The sequence below is a fragment of the Pomacea canaliculata genome, linkage group LG11 (assembly GCF_003073045.1).
Source record: "Pomacea canaliculata isolate SZHN2017 linkage group LG11, ASM307304v1, whole genome shotgun sequence".
Taxonomy (NCBI): Eukaryota; Metazoa; Mollusca; class Gastropoda; order Architaenioglossa; family Ampullariidae; genus Pomacea; species Pomacea canaliculata.
Genome location: NC_037600.1, coordinates 14,195,129 through 14,211,514, shown reverse-complemented (window position 1 = coordinate 14,211,514; position 16,386 = coordinate 14,195,129). Strand labels below are relative to the sequence as shown.

General features: G+C 42.6%; 2 protein-coding genes across 3 annotated transcripts; both read left to right on the top strand.

Annotated features, from left to right (window-relative positions):
• Positions 1-3,436: 3,436 nt before the first annotated feature.
• LOC112575558 (5-hydroxytryptamine receptor 1B-like) lies at positions 3,437-6,409 on the top strand. The gene is made up of 2 exons (XM_025257495.1): positions 3,437-4,988; positions 5,277-6,409. Exons 1-2 carry the CDS (start codon positions 3,826-3,828, stop codon positions 5,494-5,496), a joined length of 1,383 nt encoding a protein of 460 aa, XP_025113280.1. The 5' UTR covers positions 3,437-3,825; the 3' UTR covers positions 5,497-6,409.
• A 3,223-nt stretch (positions 6,410-9,632) lies between these two features.
• Positions 9,633-16,173, top strand: LOC112575557 (histamine H1 receptor-like). 2 transcript variants are annotated; one of them, XM_025257493.1, is made up of 3 exons: positions 9,633-10,051; positions 11,700-13,015; positions 14,078-16,173. In XM_025257493.1, the coding sequence occupies exons 2-3, from the start codon at positions 11,739-11,741 to the stop codon at positions 14,271-14,273; spliced, it is 1,473 nt and encodes a 490-aa protein (XP_025113278.1). In that variant the 5' UTR covers positions 9,633-10,051; positions 11,700-11,738; the 3' UTR covers positions 14,274-16,173. The 2 variants fall into 2 exon arrangements, with proteins under 2 accessions (XP_025113278.1, XP_025113279.1); XM_025257494.1 differs by lacking the exon at positions 9,633-10,051 and adding an exon at positions 10,752-10,850.
• Positions 16,174-16,386: the final 213 nt, after the last annotated feature.

The window sequence follows — 16,386 nt, the reverse complement described above, 5'->3', positions numbered from 1 at the left end:
CTTTCTGGGGCTGTAGCCATGAACTGGGGATAAACCTACCCCATAGGTAGCAGCATTGAAAGCCAAAGGAGCTAACAGATGCAAATTTCGGATGCTGGTCCATAGCTAAGGTAACAAATGTCTCCCTGTGATGCAGCAGAGGTCTAGCAACCCCGGAGGCAGCAAATACCCTCGAGCTACTGCCATAGACTGCATGCTCGTGCTGCTCTCCTGCACCTATTGTTGCTAAATGCTTGGGACTTGTTCACCAGTGGGTGTCGAGCTGAACTTACCTGACTGTGCCAGCAGTCGTATGCCAAATAAAAATTGTAAACATTATCGGCGAAAAAAGGTGGCCATAGAGGCTCGACAAAACCCTTGTCTTCTGTTTCAGGTTTTTCTATCAATAATTGACCAACAGGATCATCGTTGCAGCCATGCTTGTTCGACAACTTTCGAGCCTGCTCGACCCGTGTGTTGGGACTGGAGTAACTCCTTTATTTCGAGAAGAGGAAACATTTTTATCCATTACTGCAAAGTAAATATGTCATTAAGTTCTTCTGTAAAGACATTTTATTTGTGTTGTTTTTTTTTTCTTCTTTTTGTGTCGCTCTAGCGCTCTTTTTCATTCTTTCCTTTCATCCTTCATTGCTTGTTTGTTTGTTTGTTTGTTTGTTCCTTTCGTTTAGAAGATTGGTGAGGAGACTGGTCAAACGACAGAAGCTGGTGTGGTTCGGTCATGTCGTCTGAGATGACACATGATGAAGATTTTTCTTCAAGGTTGAAGGTTACGGCGAGGTGACATCGAGGCAAAACAGAAGATGGATGACTAACTTGAAAGAATGTCCTGCTGTCCACTGGGTGACCTTTTCACGCATGACCCCGCTGGCGAGAGTTCACCCATCATCGTGTCTCTCCTGTGACTGCTACCTCGGGTACAGTTATGGGATGTTAGAAACAAGAAGACGAGTATAGTCAGTGGAATATGATTTTACTGTAGATGTAGAATCGAGGTCAGCATCATGTTCAGCAAAACACAAACAATTCGAAATCCCACTTTTCCGAATTCGGTCATTCCGTTAAATGAAACTGTCAACATCTTACATCTTTCCCCTTCTTTACATCCTTCATTAGTTTCCATTTTTCTGTGTTTATTCATTTATTTTTCTCACTTTTCTTTTTTATTTTGTGAAGTCTTTATTGTTCCTCTGATGAAGATGTAAAAGTCCAAGCAAACGAAACTTTTGTCTCATCGTGTTCACAGGTGAAACACACTTATTGTACACTTGTGTGTGAATAGTACATGCTACACACAAAGCTTCTAATAAAAGATGGATGAGTTTTGTCAGGTGGTGTATATGAGTGGCGGGACAGTCTAACAGTCAACAGATCGACAGAAGTACCAAGGTACGGAGGGAGAGAGAGAGAGGGAGGGAAGAAGTCAGACGGTGTTGTTTTACAGATTATGAAAGCTGGAAGAAAGGAAAGTAAAGTCCTGCGCACGCCATGCTCACAAGTTCCGGAAGCTTGGCTGACGATTCCATTCTTTTGTTCCAGAGGTTTGATTTGATACACAGGTAGCCGTGTCCCTTGTTTGCCAGACCATTGATTGTCTTGTCCGGGTGGTCGGGTCGCTTCTGGCATTTTCTTTGTGTGTTGTCATGGCTCCTGCAGTGATCATGACACGTGGAAAAGGTCGAGTAGTCATCCTTGAAACTACGTCTGGACATGTTAGCAACAGAAAGGACAAGAGCAGACTGGTTGACATCACTTATTTCTTGTCATCCTTCGTCCGCTCACGGTTGTCTATTGTTTCCCTCCTCCGCTCACACATCAATCGATGATCTCTGACCACTTTTCGAGTTGTTGAAAGTTGCTTTAGAGACCACAGATGTAAAACACAGACGACTGGTACTGCTTCAAAAGAAATTTCTTTTCGGTCGTCGGGGAGTGAGGTTCAAGAGAACAAACTTATTTCATGAACAATGTTTTTGTGATGGTGTTGCTCTCCTTCTGTTTTCTTCCCCAGGTTTTTAAGTGGTCAGATACCTCTTCAACTGCTAGGTTAATAGGAATATAGTACGCTGCGTTATACGGGGTATCGAACCGGGTTATCAGGACTCTAAAACCGGTTTTGTAACCACCAGCAGTACTAACTCCAAAACACATAAACATCTATTAGTAGGTGTTGTGATTTGAACTTCCATATACCTGTGTAGTGCAGCTCACTTCCCACAGTTGACTCATCTGGTACCCGACTCCATAGGGGGTTGGGGAAGGCAAGGCAACAAGGGAGAGATGGTCCCGAGAAATGTGAGATCTTTAACCCCTCATCCCCCTAACAACCTGAAAAAGGTCATTGAAAGACCTTTACCTTTACCTTACAAGTGTCAAAATAACTTTTTAGCTACTTTTTGAAGCAGAACTTCATTATCAAAGATTTCATGCAACGGACTCCATGCCGACCGGATCTGTGTTGGTGGCCGTAAAGTTCTCTTACAAGAGTGGTTACACTACAGTGGCAGGCAATGGCTGTTTTTTTACGACCAGAGTCCATGATTATTGTTATCTCTGTGTGTTTTTGATGTCCCCGGTCTCCACGGCAGACACCCTCTATAATGAGAGTTATTGTCTCCAGAGCAGACAACTAGTCGTGCCATTGACATCAGCCGTTGGCAGAGTACCTGATGTTGTCAGGGTTGATGGCGTTGGTAATTTCGCAAATCACTTAGACACAACAAAGCAAACAAAAAACAAAACAAAACAAAAAACAAACAACAACAACAACAACAACAACAACAACAACAACAACAAAACAACTACAAAAAACAAGCTAAAATATCCGTATCACCTGGTTCTATAAAGAGAGTTCATTAGTGGCACGTAGTTCCCACCCGCTGCTGATATAAAACGATCCAAAGAATAAAAAATAAAAAAAAAGAATCCCTATCATCCAACTCCACTACTCAGTCTCCTGTCAACAACGGATGGTACCCGAGCCTCGCTCCCGTCTGTTTAAAATGATCGTCCCATCTGTGACGTACTTCCGTTACTCGATAAGAATTCTCTGCCAAAGCATACATCACGTGTCTGATGCCAGGAAGCATTCTGGGATAAAGCATTGAGGTCATACTGTGAGTCGATCTGTGTTAATTAAAGCTATAATCACTTCTATTTACTGCACGGACACGGTCTTGCTTTCAATGCCAGATTCGACTTCTTTCTTTGCCGAATCGAAAGAAAAGACAGGCTCTTCCCTTGTATTCATGTCACCCAGTTCATTAATGGCACACAACTCCACACCTGCCGCAAATATATTTCGAATAAACCCCCCACTAAAATATTCCTATCACCCAGTTCCCTAAAAGCTGTTAATTATTGTCACACATCACTTCTTATTTCCCTGTGAACAATGGTAGGACCCAAACCTCTCTTCCTTCTAATAAATACGATCGACCTATGACGTATTACCGTTACTCAATGTTTTTTTTAAAGTTTTGCTGTTTGATTGCACTTAATGTGACATGTGCAGTGCAGTTCCGGCGCCAGGAATGACAAGATGCTAATATTTCCGGTTACCGATCACCGGCCTCTCACAGATAAGTTGACAAAGATAATTCCAGTTCAAGAAGGATCGGTCTGAGCTAGAATTTGTGTAGTGAGTCAGCATTTAACAGGCTGGTGGTGTTGATGACAAACTGTTTTAACTGTAGCCAGCCATACACTGAAAAGCAAGTATCATTACCACGGTCAAAATTCTTGTTGAGTGGGCGTATTTGAAAATTTCAGCTACGGGTTTCTTCCCAGGAATTTAGGCACTTCATAAACTTCCGGCTGACCTCAGCCATGGATGTATCATTCGCCATTTCATCGACAATAATGCTGATGGACAACGCGACGAACAACCACACCGGCCTTTCAGAAGAAGAGTACTTGCAAGCCGTCTTCGACAAGATGGCGCTGAACCTCCTGCCCACCGTGCTGGTTCTGGTCACCATCATCGTAGGTGGTCTCCTAGGCAACAGCATTGTCTTTGTCGTGTACTTGCGACAGTTCAGACCTAGCAGCACCCGCGTCTTCGTGCTGGCCATGAGTGCCTACGACCTGCTGACCAACGTCGTCACCTTGCCCATGATGGTGGTCATCGTGCACCGTGCCTTCGTCAACTACGACCGCTGGTTCTGCAGCACGGCGCTGGCCTGCATCAGCTTCTTCTCCGTGTGCACCGGGTGGATCCTGTGCTTCGTGGCTCTGGACCGTCAGAGGCGGGTGTGCCAACCGCAGAAGCAGCAGTTCAGCCCTCGCCAGGCCTGGCTCTTTGTTCTTCTCGCCACCATCATTTCGGCGCTCGTCACCTTTCCCTTCTTCCACCTCAAGGGCGTGCAACGCGTGCAAACCCCGGATGCTGACGTCACGGTCAGTACCTGCGCCGTAGATGACACCTATCTTGGCACGACTTTCTACACCGTCTACAAACTCTCTCTAGGCATCACCTTCGTGGCGGCCGTGGTCATGGCGGTCGTCTGCTACTCTTTGATCGGGCGTCACGTGTGGCTGCACACACGTAAACAGAGGGCGCTGCTGGAGGTAAGGGGAGTGAGGATAGAGGTGGAGAAAAAAAGTGGAGGTGGGGGCGAAGTATGTGGTGTCAGCAACAACATCAACATCAGCAAGCAGGACACGCACAGCGCCGGAGTCAGCTTGGACACGGACTCTCCCTCCGCGAAAGGATTGTCAGTGCAGCAGTCTGAGAGCTTAAGCATCTTCACCTCCATCAGTGCAGAGGCTGCGTCAGGAGAAGGTAACTCTAACATTCAAGAAAAAAGCGAGAATGTAGGAGACTCGGAGATCAACAAATCGGCAACGACTTTGAGGAAGGTACCCTTCGAAAAGAGAAAATCTTTCAAAGAGAGGACGAAGAGGAGGATAAATCGATCAAGGACAACATTGACGATGGCTGTGCTCACATCTGTCGGTGTCCTCAACTACCTGCCTCATCTGGTCGTCAGGTAAGAAAACCTCGAATGTTTTAGAACATTTTGACATCTTGTTACAAATAACATCGCAATCACTAAATTTTAACAGGATTTATCGACTGTATGTCACAAGGTTCTTTCCTGGAAATATTTGACAGACATAATTATGACAGCTGTCAGACCTAATAAAGATTAACCAGGCAGATAATGTTCAAAATATTTGTGTAGGCCAGGAGGCTTTTGTTGTAAGCTTCGATTTATTTCGTGTTATTTTCAACACTTTTCTTGCTTAACTCCGACATGTTACTTGTTCTTGCCTAGATACGTGCACGAGAAGCCAGGCTTCTTCCTGCGCCCAGACTTGACAGTGTTGTCGCTGAACCTCTACATGCTGGCCATGTGCTCCATATACCTCAACAGCGCCATCAACCCCATCGTCTACAGCTTCTGCAACGCCAGGTTCCTCCAAGAGTGCCGGAAGCTGAAAAACAGACTGAAAAAATATTGGGCTAGGCAGGCCTCCACGCTAAGACGTGTCTAACTCAGCACTACTTTCTTGTTATTTATTTATTACTTTAGGTTTGCTAAAGACTACCTTAAAAAAAAAAAGTAGTGCAGTTTTGCTTTGCGCTGAAATTTAAAAAAGTGTAATAGACTTTAACAGATTTATATTAAAAATATTAATATGTGGATGTCTTTATGTATAATTGTTCCCTTTCGCAAGCCTTATAAGGATGGTGATAGTTTTCAATTTCCGTATTTAGCATAGGATGATGTGGTATATACGGTGCGTACTCTTGAACGAATATCAATTTCCTCATCTAAGTTTCGCCTTTCCAAGAAAATGTTTCATTTGTTTTCTTCCAGCGAAGGGAAATCACTTCCACAATGAGGACCTCTATCTTTTGAGTTTGATTGTTTGGTTCCCGTACTCGAGTAAATAAAAATTTCCTCAATTCAGTCCCTGATATTCACGAAAAAGCTGGCTAAGGGAGGTCACTCACATGTTAATAACATCGATCTATCTAGTTTAATTACTTAGCTCCCCTTTCTCTAGTGCTACATCTATTGTTGGATCTTGTAAACCTTTATATATGTGATTCGAAGTCAAATTAAAATTCAAGAATATGATGATGTTGTTTTCTGTAAAAAAAAAAAAAAAAAAAAAAAAAGAAGTTACTCTGTCTGTCACTTGCTCCATTTACCTCCCTTTATCTCTTTGGCTCTGCAACAATCTGACTTAGTGACAAGCTATTTAGCGACTGTTGTCATTACGGTTGTTATTCGCCTTTATAAGAATGCATTATCTTAATGATAATGTAGACATTTTTGTCTTTTGAACAGTGGCCTCTGTGTGGATGTAGCTGTACGTTGGATGTTAGAGTTTGTACACTGCTCCAGTTGTAAAATAACATCTGCAGGGGCTGTACACCGCTTGATGATGATGACGACGATGAACACTTCAGAAAATATAGATAAAAATATAAATTACACTTTTTGACAAAAATACATAGAACAAAAGAAAACAAATAAGACTATGGCACAATCAGATATATTTCCTACGTGCTACCATATTTATAGGGCACACGCACTCATACACTCACGAAGATCAAAAACAAAGTTACTTTGTAATTGTAAAACAAATGTTCACGTTGAATACCCTTTATTTAATTTTTTAAAGTAACTTATTTTGACAAGAGTTGCTATTTTCACTTGACTTTCAAAACATCTTTTACTTTGATCAAACCCCTTCTGCTTACATGGAAAACAAATAAATTAAAAAGGAAGATAGATATGTTAGAACGGATGCGGGTTTGAGAGTTAACAAAGGAGGGAGGAGGAGAACACAGAACACAGAAAACAGAAAATTAAATTTGAAAAAACTTTAATGTAAGGGTTATGAATGTCATGAATTGTCCAGTCCATGACAGAATATCAAAATGAAAATACACGAGCTGCTAAAACAAAATATCCCACTCAATAGTTATGTACTATATAGTTATACTAACAGTTGCAGAAGCACTGTGGGTAGGTGTTTTTTTTATAAAATTTGCTGATGACACTGCCTTCTTGTCACTCTTGTATGATAATGAACATGTTCATAGTGACGTTCTTCATGTCTCTTAATACTGGTGTGACAAACATTTCTTTGATTTGAATGCCTCAAAGATAAAAGAAATTATCTTTGACTTTAGGATGAACAAGCCTGATGTAGTCGTCAGTACTATCCATGGTGAAATAAATGTTTGCAGCACAGTCTACAGAAAACTTGATATCCAAGATCACCGGAACCGAGAAGAAAGACTTAGCAGTCTTAAGTAATTGTGCTCATAGCAACTCTTCATTTCCATCATAAATCATCCGTATAACCTACAGTTAGAGAAGCCAATGTTCTCAAAGACAGACGAGAACCAGTGAGTGTGTAAGCCAGTCAATCCTACGAGCAGAAGTGGAAAAAGCTTTACACAGTCTGAAGAAAGTGAAGTTACTTGGCGTTGACAACATCATCCCAACTGAGCTGCTCAAGACGATGGGGACGGAACAGCTTTTCTAATCTGGGAAACACATCAAGTGACCTAAAGAGTGGAGAACATCATAATCCTTCTTAAGAAGGGAACCCTAGACAGTGCCAGTGTTGAAGTGTCAAAAATTGGGATCCAAGCATTTTTCGCGGGTTAATGGCCCTTACATTTTGCTGTAATGGGATTTGGTGCATTTCCGCCACACGCTTTACAAAATACGAGGAGGCAATTGGTATGATGCCGTTTGACAATCTGACAAACATACCTACACATATAGACGATGAATATTGCCAGGACCATGTCACTGCCATGAGAGATGATGTTGTTTGCTGATTGCAGTCTGTTGTAAAATCTCGCATGTGTACGAGAAAGGAAAGAAGATGCGGTACACCGTGTTAGCAATCCAAGAGAAAGGCGCACGTCCAAAGAAAAACAAAATATATGCCGGGGAACGAACCGTGACACTAACTGTTCTGGTATCAGTGAAGACTTCACTGGTCCACGTCGCCAGATCGCCCGGCATAAGAGAGAGAGAGGGGTGGGGATGGAAAGGTCGTCAGCGTTCATATTTTTTTGAAAAAATTCACAAGAGACATAATGCACACTTTCATGCATAAATTTTAGAAAGAAAGCATCCTCCATGTCGTAAAATAACAAAACGACATAAACGTTTTCGCGCCTCGTTACTATGTCTTTCACATGAACTTTCTCCTTTGGCGTGTCCCACCAACCATGAAGGACTTCCTGGCTTTTTACTTCCGCAGGGTCTTGCCTAGTTCTGATCTCGGATGGCCTCTTTCAAATGTGGGTGCAGTTCCTGCATCCTTCTAGCCAGACACAAACGCTGTATCCGTTTACATCTTCCGGACCATCCTCACACCCTTTAACGTAAGATCCGAACTTCCCTTTGCCATACCTTGATTGACACTGTTTGGCTAAGCCCAACATGATAGTTGACTTGTTCAAATAGATGTGCTGAATTTTTCTTTATTCTTTTTTATCTTTGTAACAGATAACTGATCTTGTAATCAATCAAAACGCCTTCCAGACCGTATCTCCATAAACCACAACTTAAAAATAAAATTTTCTTTCGATGTTATAGTCAGATGTGAAACACTTTTTTTGGAAACTACTTAATTAATTCAGTCCTTTTCACTTTTACTGTTATTTATTTTGCAGCTTTGGAAAATTTTCATCTACTATTAAAGTCCTGATTGTTTTATTTTGTTTTTGCTTTTTATTAAAAAAAAAAACCCCAGCGCATACCTCAATCGAAAGAAGGCTAGGTTATCTGCAAGTTTCCTTGACGATTAGGACAACAGTAAACTCTTCTCTTATTAGCATAGAAAAGAAAAATGTGATCAGAAAGAAGGTTTTACAATATTAAGGCCTAATCAAAACGCCATATCTAGTAAAAAAAAAATTAAAAAAAATAATGACAGCCGTCTTTTAAACGCTACAACAAACTTTCTAATTTGGAGAGAGATCAACTTTTCATTAGTTTTTCCCTTAACTTCATTTTTAGTCGTGATATGGCTTTTGTGACCAGCCGAACACTCTCTCTCTCTCTCGCGAGCACACACTCACAAACAGACTGGTAAAATACCTACCATAGTCATATGTAAAACGGAAAGTAAGGTACAAGGTTGTGTCGCGCGGAGAAAAGAACAATAACTATTGTCCTCCAAGGGCAGCAAGCCATGACTTGTCAGATCCTCTTCTCTTTCTTGTTTCGGAAACTCTTGCCTCTAGCTGTTATTATTGCCGGTGATTCATTGTTAAATCGGCAGTGTCCTGACACGCCAAAGCTGACCTCGGGACTGGTTTCCGGGTTAAAGGTCACTGTCCCTGAACTCTCTCCTCCACTCTGTTTTTACATCCCCAGTTGTGTCATGACATACACGTGTTGCTTACACAACAACATCCTGTCAACAACATCTTATTGTTAACTTTTTTTAGCATTACATTTTCACCCAAGAAATGACCCTAGCATATAAATAACAACTTGCGACTAGATGACAGCAGAACACCGCTACATCCGGGTCCCAGTAACGTGACCGCCTGCGGTTAAAAGCATCTTCCCATAAATTTCACAGGCAGAATAATTAGTTAGTCCCAAAGAAGCAATAGGTATTGTCACTGAACCTAAGAGCAGATTCAAAAGGGTGAATGAATAAAATTAATGCCTAACATCGATGAAAGTGATGAAAGCGGATGTTTGCCGGCGTCCTTTGTCAGCAAGCTCACACAACCGTCCCATCGTCCTTTGTTGTCGGCATTAACCACCTGTTTACAGTCTCTCCCTCGAATAAGCTTCCGTGTTTGAGGACAAGTGGGCCAATGGAATTTTCGCAGCTTTGTGATGACAGAGGGCGACACTTGACGCTCACTGAGTAAAAGTGCTCTGTGCGATCGGCGATGTCCCAGAGAATCTAGAGCTGCATCCTTCCTTGAGTTTGTCAAACGGTTCAGTGCTCTGGTTGTGGCTTCAAAGCAGTCAGGGAGTCACCGACTTAAATACTTTTGTGTATGTGTATGTTCTCACTTTGAAGTCACCTGTTTGTTGTCTTAAAGGTGAGTATTTTTTTAACTGTTCCGACAGACAGTGACAAATGGAGTGTTAACCCCACTTTGTGCCGTACTTTTAATTCTCTGGCTGAGAGTGAAAGGGTGAGTGGATGAGTGCAGTGGACATACTGGTTGGTGGGTTTGTTGATCGAGCGAGTGAGTGAAAGTGAGAGGAGATAGGTGAGTTAGTGTGAAGAACAAACGACTGGAGCATTTCCAACGTCTGCCTACCTGCTTGTTAGGTTTGTCAGTTTGCCTTTTCTGTCTCACTCAGATCTGTTTATTTATCGTAACTGAAAGTGTGAACGCTCTATTCTTTTATTCAGAAACATTTTCGTAAATCGCATATGCATTGCTAGCAATAGCTAGTTAATGTCGTGTTTACCAGTAAGCTGAAAATGAGGCCACCCTACAGTTATTCTCTCGTGTTTGCTGCTGACGTCCTCCACCCCACCCACATACCCAGTCTATAGGCAAATGTAAACGTCACATAGTCTTGTTCTTCCTTCTTCCTGTCTTTCATCCGGGAGACCTCGCCTGCTTGTAGTCCTCACTCTCATTCCCACTCCCCTAGACACGCCCGCAGAGCTAACAGACTCACAAACAGCCTGATAGTAGTAGCGCCTGATGGTTAAACATCCTGGACAGACCACCAAAGCGTTTTGAATATCAGATTTCACTGTTTCTTTCGGTAGTCAACGGCTGCAATCAGAGTCTGTGCATGCAACCAAAGAACAGTTAGTAACGGTAATGACCGAGGGTCGTGCAGAAGGAGGCATGTGACGTGTGTGTATACGGATATAAGGTATGTGATATAACGGGTTCTCGGTTTGTACTGCTATCTGGATGTGTGAAACCAGTCTACATTGCTGACCGTTGGTGAATTACTTCATGTGTGCGTGTGAAATGCATTTGAAAGGTATGTCTCTATGTAAACCGCTCTGAGCCCCGTTTTGGTCCCCGAAAAAAGGTGCTTTTATTTTATTATTATTATTTCTTTAAATGCAACGGAATGTTTCAGTCACTGAAATTTCGTTGTCAGTCCTAGAGATCCATTTACATACCTGAGAAATGTACCAAACCAAAAGTGGTTCAAATGGGATCCGAAAACCTACTTGTTCCGAAGTAGGTTACATGTATGTATACGATCGTGCGTGTGTATGGATGGTGTGTATGTGTGAGAGAGAGACTTTGGATGTATAGCTGAATGTAGGACATGCACATGACTTAGTTTACAGGAGAACATCATCATCCGCATCAGCAGCTGTAGATAATCAGTGATTCGGCATACTACCTTGCTGCGTCACATGAGCAGTCAGCAATCCAGAATATGTCCATGTTATAGCGTACTTTTCAATATCTGTCCGCTTTGTGAAACTCTTTCACTTCTTTGGTTTCCCCCTCTGGACCATTCTCTCTGTGTGTATGCGCGCGCAACTGAATCAACTGCGAGAAGTGTGCTCTACAACACGGGTGTCCATCCTGTAAGTGGGTGAGTACAGTTGCTTTAACCACATCAAAGTCCACTCCCCCTTCCCCTACCAAGACCTATATATAACTTCACCGTACCTGCCAAATCGAAGCAATATTGGCAAAATGCACTTTACTTCGATGTGTGTTGATTGAAGTTCAACTGTGGTTTCTTATTTTTCAGGGATTTAGACGCTACAGAAATTACTAGCTATTATCAGTGATGGATAATAGATCATTCACCACCACCGAATCAAGAATGTTTATAGAAAACACAACAAACAACTACAGCGGCATTTCAGAAGAAGAGTACGTGCAAGCGGTCTTCGACAAGATGGCACTGAACCTCCTGCCCACCGTGCTGGTTCTGGTCGTCATCATCGTTGGCGGTCTCCTCGGCAACAGCCTTGTCTTTGTCGTGTACTTGCGACAGTTCCGTCCTAGCAGCACCCGCGTCTTCGTGCTGGCCATGAGCGCCTACGACCTGCTGACCAACGTCGTCACCTTGCCCATGATGGTGGTCATCGTGCACCGTGCCTTCGTCAACTACGACCGCTGGTTCTGCAGCACGGCGCTGGCCTGCATCAGCTTCTTCTCGGTGTGCACCGGGTGGATCCTGTGCTTCGTGGCTCTGGACCGTCAGAGGCGGGTGTGCCAGCCGCAGAAGCAGCAGTTCAGCCCTCGCCAGGCCTGGCTCTTTGTTCTTCTCGCCACCGGCCTCTCGGCGCTCGTCACCTTTCCCTTCTTCCACCTCAAAGGTGTGCAGCGCGTGCGAGCCCCGGATGCTGACGTCACGGTCAGTACCTGCGCTGTAGAGGACGCCTACCTTGGCACCCCTTTCTACACCGTCTACAAACTCTCCGTAGCTCTGACCTTCGTGGCAGCCGTGGCCATGCTTGTAGTCTGCTACGTTTTGATCGGGCGTCACGTGTGGCTGCATACGCGTAAGCAGAGGGCGCTGCGGAAGAAGGGTGGAGTGCGGATGGAGACGGAAAACAGCAGCGGAGGTGAGGGCGAGGTAGGGGGCGTCAGCAGCACCAGCAGCAAGCAGGACACGCACAGCACCGGCGTCAGCTCAGACACGGACTCTCCCTGCGGCAAGACACCGCAGTTGAATACGCAAACCGCAGAGAAAGGCGCGCAGGGGCTGCAACCTAAAATCGAGACGAGCTGCAAATCGTCAGGGGAAGGTAACTCTCAGGTATTGGGAATCGCGGAGGACGTGGCCGGTTCGGAGACTGACCGGTCCTCCCACTCCGATTCTGAAGTGAACTCTGCTCCCTCCTCCTACACCGACACGACCAAGTGCGTGTCATCGAAGCCACCCATCCAATCAAAGGGTCTCCGCCCAGGGTCCCTGAGGAAAGTTGCTTTTCAAAGGAACAGACCACCATCGAAGCGTTCAGCGAAAAGAAGGATCCACCGCTCGAGGACCACCTTGACGATGGGTGTGCTGACAGCCGCCGTCATCATCAACTACCTGCCTCACCTGGTTGTCAGGTAAGGAACACAACTACGTGATCGGGTGTAGAATTGCTTAGTACATGAAGAGACGGGACAAAGCGTTCTAGTTTTTAATCGTTTATAACTCATCTTTAACTAGATACCGGTCTATGAAATGGACTTTGGTGTTGCTTATCTTCATCTTTAACCTTAAAAAAAAATTGTGATGTTTTTATTCTGACTATACACCGGTCAATGAACTCGAAATAGAATCTTTGCTTGTTTGTTCTGAAGATAAGGGGAGAGAGTAAGGTGCTCTGCAAGAAGTTAATTTTCTTTGTGCATGCTTTCAAAGTAAAATGTCCCCATCTCTATCAGTAATGTCAGAAGCTACATCTAGCTCTTTGTGCCGACCACCTTCGGCTTCTTCTGCAACGTTTAGTTTCTGTCAGCCTCCCATATGCACAAAGAACAATGAGTTCAACTGCGCATGATCGTAAAACATTAATTCCATGACATTAACGAAAGCAAAAGTAAATTGTGACGAGTGATCTACATAGATGATTGCATTTCAAGAACAAAATACCTTCTCTCTCTTCTTGTTCTTGTTCTGGTTCTTGGAATAACCCCGCACTTATATTCCGTTCGGCGGTTAGATAACTCCTGCTGCACCGGCATTCTACACGTAGGTTGCCTCCCTTACCCGAATGCTTGCTTGGTTCGTAGTGACTTGTTTTACCAGTTGTATACCCTTGACAACGCCATAGACTGTAGTTGAAATATGGATATAAACTACCGTTCCTTCAACGAGCTTACAAGAATATGTGTGATGTTCAGAAATCTAGAAAAATCAAAATATTTCAATTGCTCTGTGTATATCAGGATTTCATCTCGAAGACGACTTTTAGTCATTGAGTTTTAAGGATTTATCAGCTGTCTAAAGAATGTCTCTTTTGTAATATTTTTAAACTTTTTTGTTTACAGCAAGTGTCATCGCTAATAAAGTTTGCATACTTCTGTAAAAGTGTGAGTTGTTTGTAAAGTTCGATTTTGATTCCCATCATTTCAACAACTTTCATTGCTTAACTCCGCCATCTTTCTTTTTCTGTGGTTGCCTAGATACGTGCACGAGAAGCCAGGCTTCTTCCTGAACCCAGGTTTGACAGTGTTGTCGCTGAACCTCTACATGCTGGCCATGTGTTCCATATACCTCAACAGCGCCATCAACCCCATCACCTACAGCTTCTGCAACGCCAGATTCCGCCTGGAGTGCCGGCAGCTGAAAAACAGACTGAAGAAACGACTATTCGGCTAATGGGCCTCGACTGTAGACTTTCTACACATCTAAATGTATTCATTCTCTGAGAGAGTGAGAGAGAGATTTAGCTCAGTGCTACATATGTGTGTGTGTTGAAATTTTTCAGATTTTGGCAGACGCAGAACTGAAATCTCCTGCTTGTTGAGTATTTTTACAGCCCTTCGGTGACTAGAATGAGACTGGCTTCCATATCTGATTTTCTCGTGAGATTCCACAGCCACGTCATGACCAATCATATCGCGACTTGTGAGAATCCGCGGGAAAAGGTTTGCCAGGTAGAGTTACTCGGCCTGTTCTGAGACAAGCACAGTGTTTAATACTTTCATTGATTTCAGAGAAACACGGTGAAAATAAGCGCTTGGAATTTGTGCCACACCAATTCTGGATACCCTGAAAGACTTGAAAACAGACAAGTAAAGTTCATACCATTTTACAAGACCTTATCGTGACAAGGAGAAATATTTCAGATGGAGAAAAATTGGGCAGCGTCTGGTCAATAACTACACCTTTTATGTTTGTACCAAAGTAATTCAAATAATTTACCACCAGTATGTAAAAAATGTAGTTAAAAAATGTCAAGACAAAAAAATGAGCAGTACTTGACATGTGGTGAAGGACAAATATTGCCTTGAATGTAAATATTTTCAGCTGTACAGCCTCCAAAATGTTTGACATCGTGAACATAACGTTCCTAAAAGTAAAAAACTGTGTTCCCTTTGTCAGAGTAGTAATGAGAGGTTAAGGATTTGACAACTAAAGCTGTGTTTAACCTTACTTCTACTTGTCTAAAACCAGCTGGTTTTCTGATAGAAGTTTGTCAGTGGGTGTCTCAAGACGGCTTAGATTACTTTGAGAATCATTTTGAATTGGTGGTTAATTAGGATAATTGGTCTTCAACACTGGCACTGTCTAGGGTTTCCCTTCTTAAGAAGATTATGATTTTCTCCACTCTTTAGGTCACTTGATGTGTTTCCCAGATTAGAATAGCTGTTCCGTCCCCGTCGTGTTGAGCAGCTCAGTTGGGATGATGTTGTCAACGCCAAGTAACTTCCCTTCCTTCAGACTGTGTAAACTTTTTCCACTTCTGCTCGTAGGATTGACTGGATTACAGACTCACTGATTCTCGTCTGTCTTTGAGAACATTGGCTTCTCTAACTGTAGGTTATACGGTGATTTATAGTGGAAATGAAGAGTTGCTAAAACCACAATAACTTAAGACTGCTAAGTCTTTCTACTCGGTTCCGGTGATCTTGGATATCAAGTTTTCTGTAGACTGTGCTGTAAAAATGTATTTCACCATGGATAGTACTGACGACTACATCAGGCTTGTTCATCCTAAAGTCAAAGGTCATTTCCTTCGTCTTTGAGGCATTCAAATCAAAGAAATGTTTGTCACACCAGTATTAAGAGACATGAAGAACGTCACTATGAACATGTTCATTATCATACAAGAGTGACAAAAATGCAGTGTCATAAGCACATTTTATAAAAGCTTCTATCTACAGTGCTTCTGCAACTATTAGTATTAGTATATAGTATATAACTATGAAGTGAAATATTTTGTTTTTAGTAGCTCATGTATTTTCATTTTGATCTTATGTCATGGACTGGACAATTCATGACATTCATAACCCTTACATTAAAGTTTTTTAAAATTTAATTTTCTGTCTTCTGTGTTCTCCTCCTCCCTCCTTTGTTAACTCTCAAACCCGACTCCATTCTAACATATCCACCTTTCTTTCCTTTTTAATTTATTTATTTTCCATGTAAGCAGAAGGGGTTTGATCAAAGTAAAAGATGTTTTGAAAGTCATGTGAAAATAGCAACTCTTGTCAAAATAAGTTACTTTAAAAAATCAAATAAAGGATATTCAACGAGAACAGTTGTTTTAAAATTATAAAATTGTTTTGTTTTTAATCCTCATGTGTGCGTGCCGTATAAATAAGGTTGCAGGTAGGAATTATATCTGATTGTGCCATAGTCTTATTTGTTTTCATTTGTTCTATGTATTTTTGTCGAAAAGTGTAATTTCTAAAATTCTATTTTCATCTATACTTTATAAAGTCGTTGTCGTTGTGGTCATCATCATCAAGCGGTGTACAGCCCCTGC

Excerpts from the sequence above, each read along its gene's own strand:
- LOC112575557 (XM_025257493.1), top strand. The coding sequence starts at position 11,739 with ATGGATAATAGATCATTCACCACCACCGAATCAAGAATGTTTATAGAA. Across the intron at positions 13,016-14,077 it reads CTGCCTCACCTGGTTGTCAG|ATACGTGCACGAGAAGCCAG; the intron begins GTAAGGAACACA and ends GTGGTTGCCTAG.
- LOC112575558 (XM_025257495.1), top strand. The coding sequence starts at position 3,826 with ATGGATGTATCATTCGCCATTTCATCGACAATAATGCTGATGGACAAC. Across the intron at positions 4,989-5,276 it reads CTGCCTCATCTGGTCGTCAG|ATACGTGCACGAGAAGCCAG; the intron begins GTAAGAAAACCT and ends GTTCTTGCCTAG.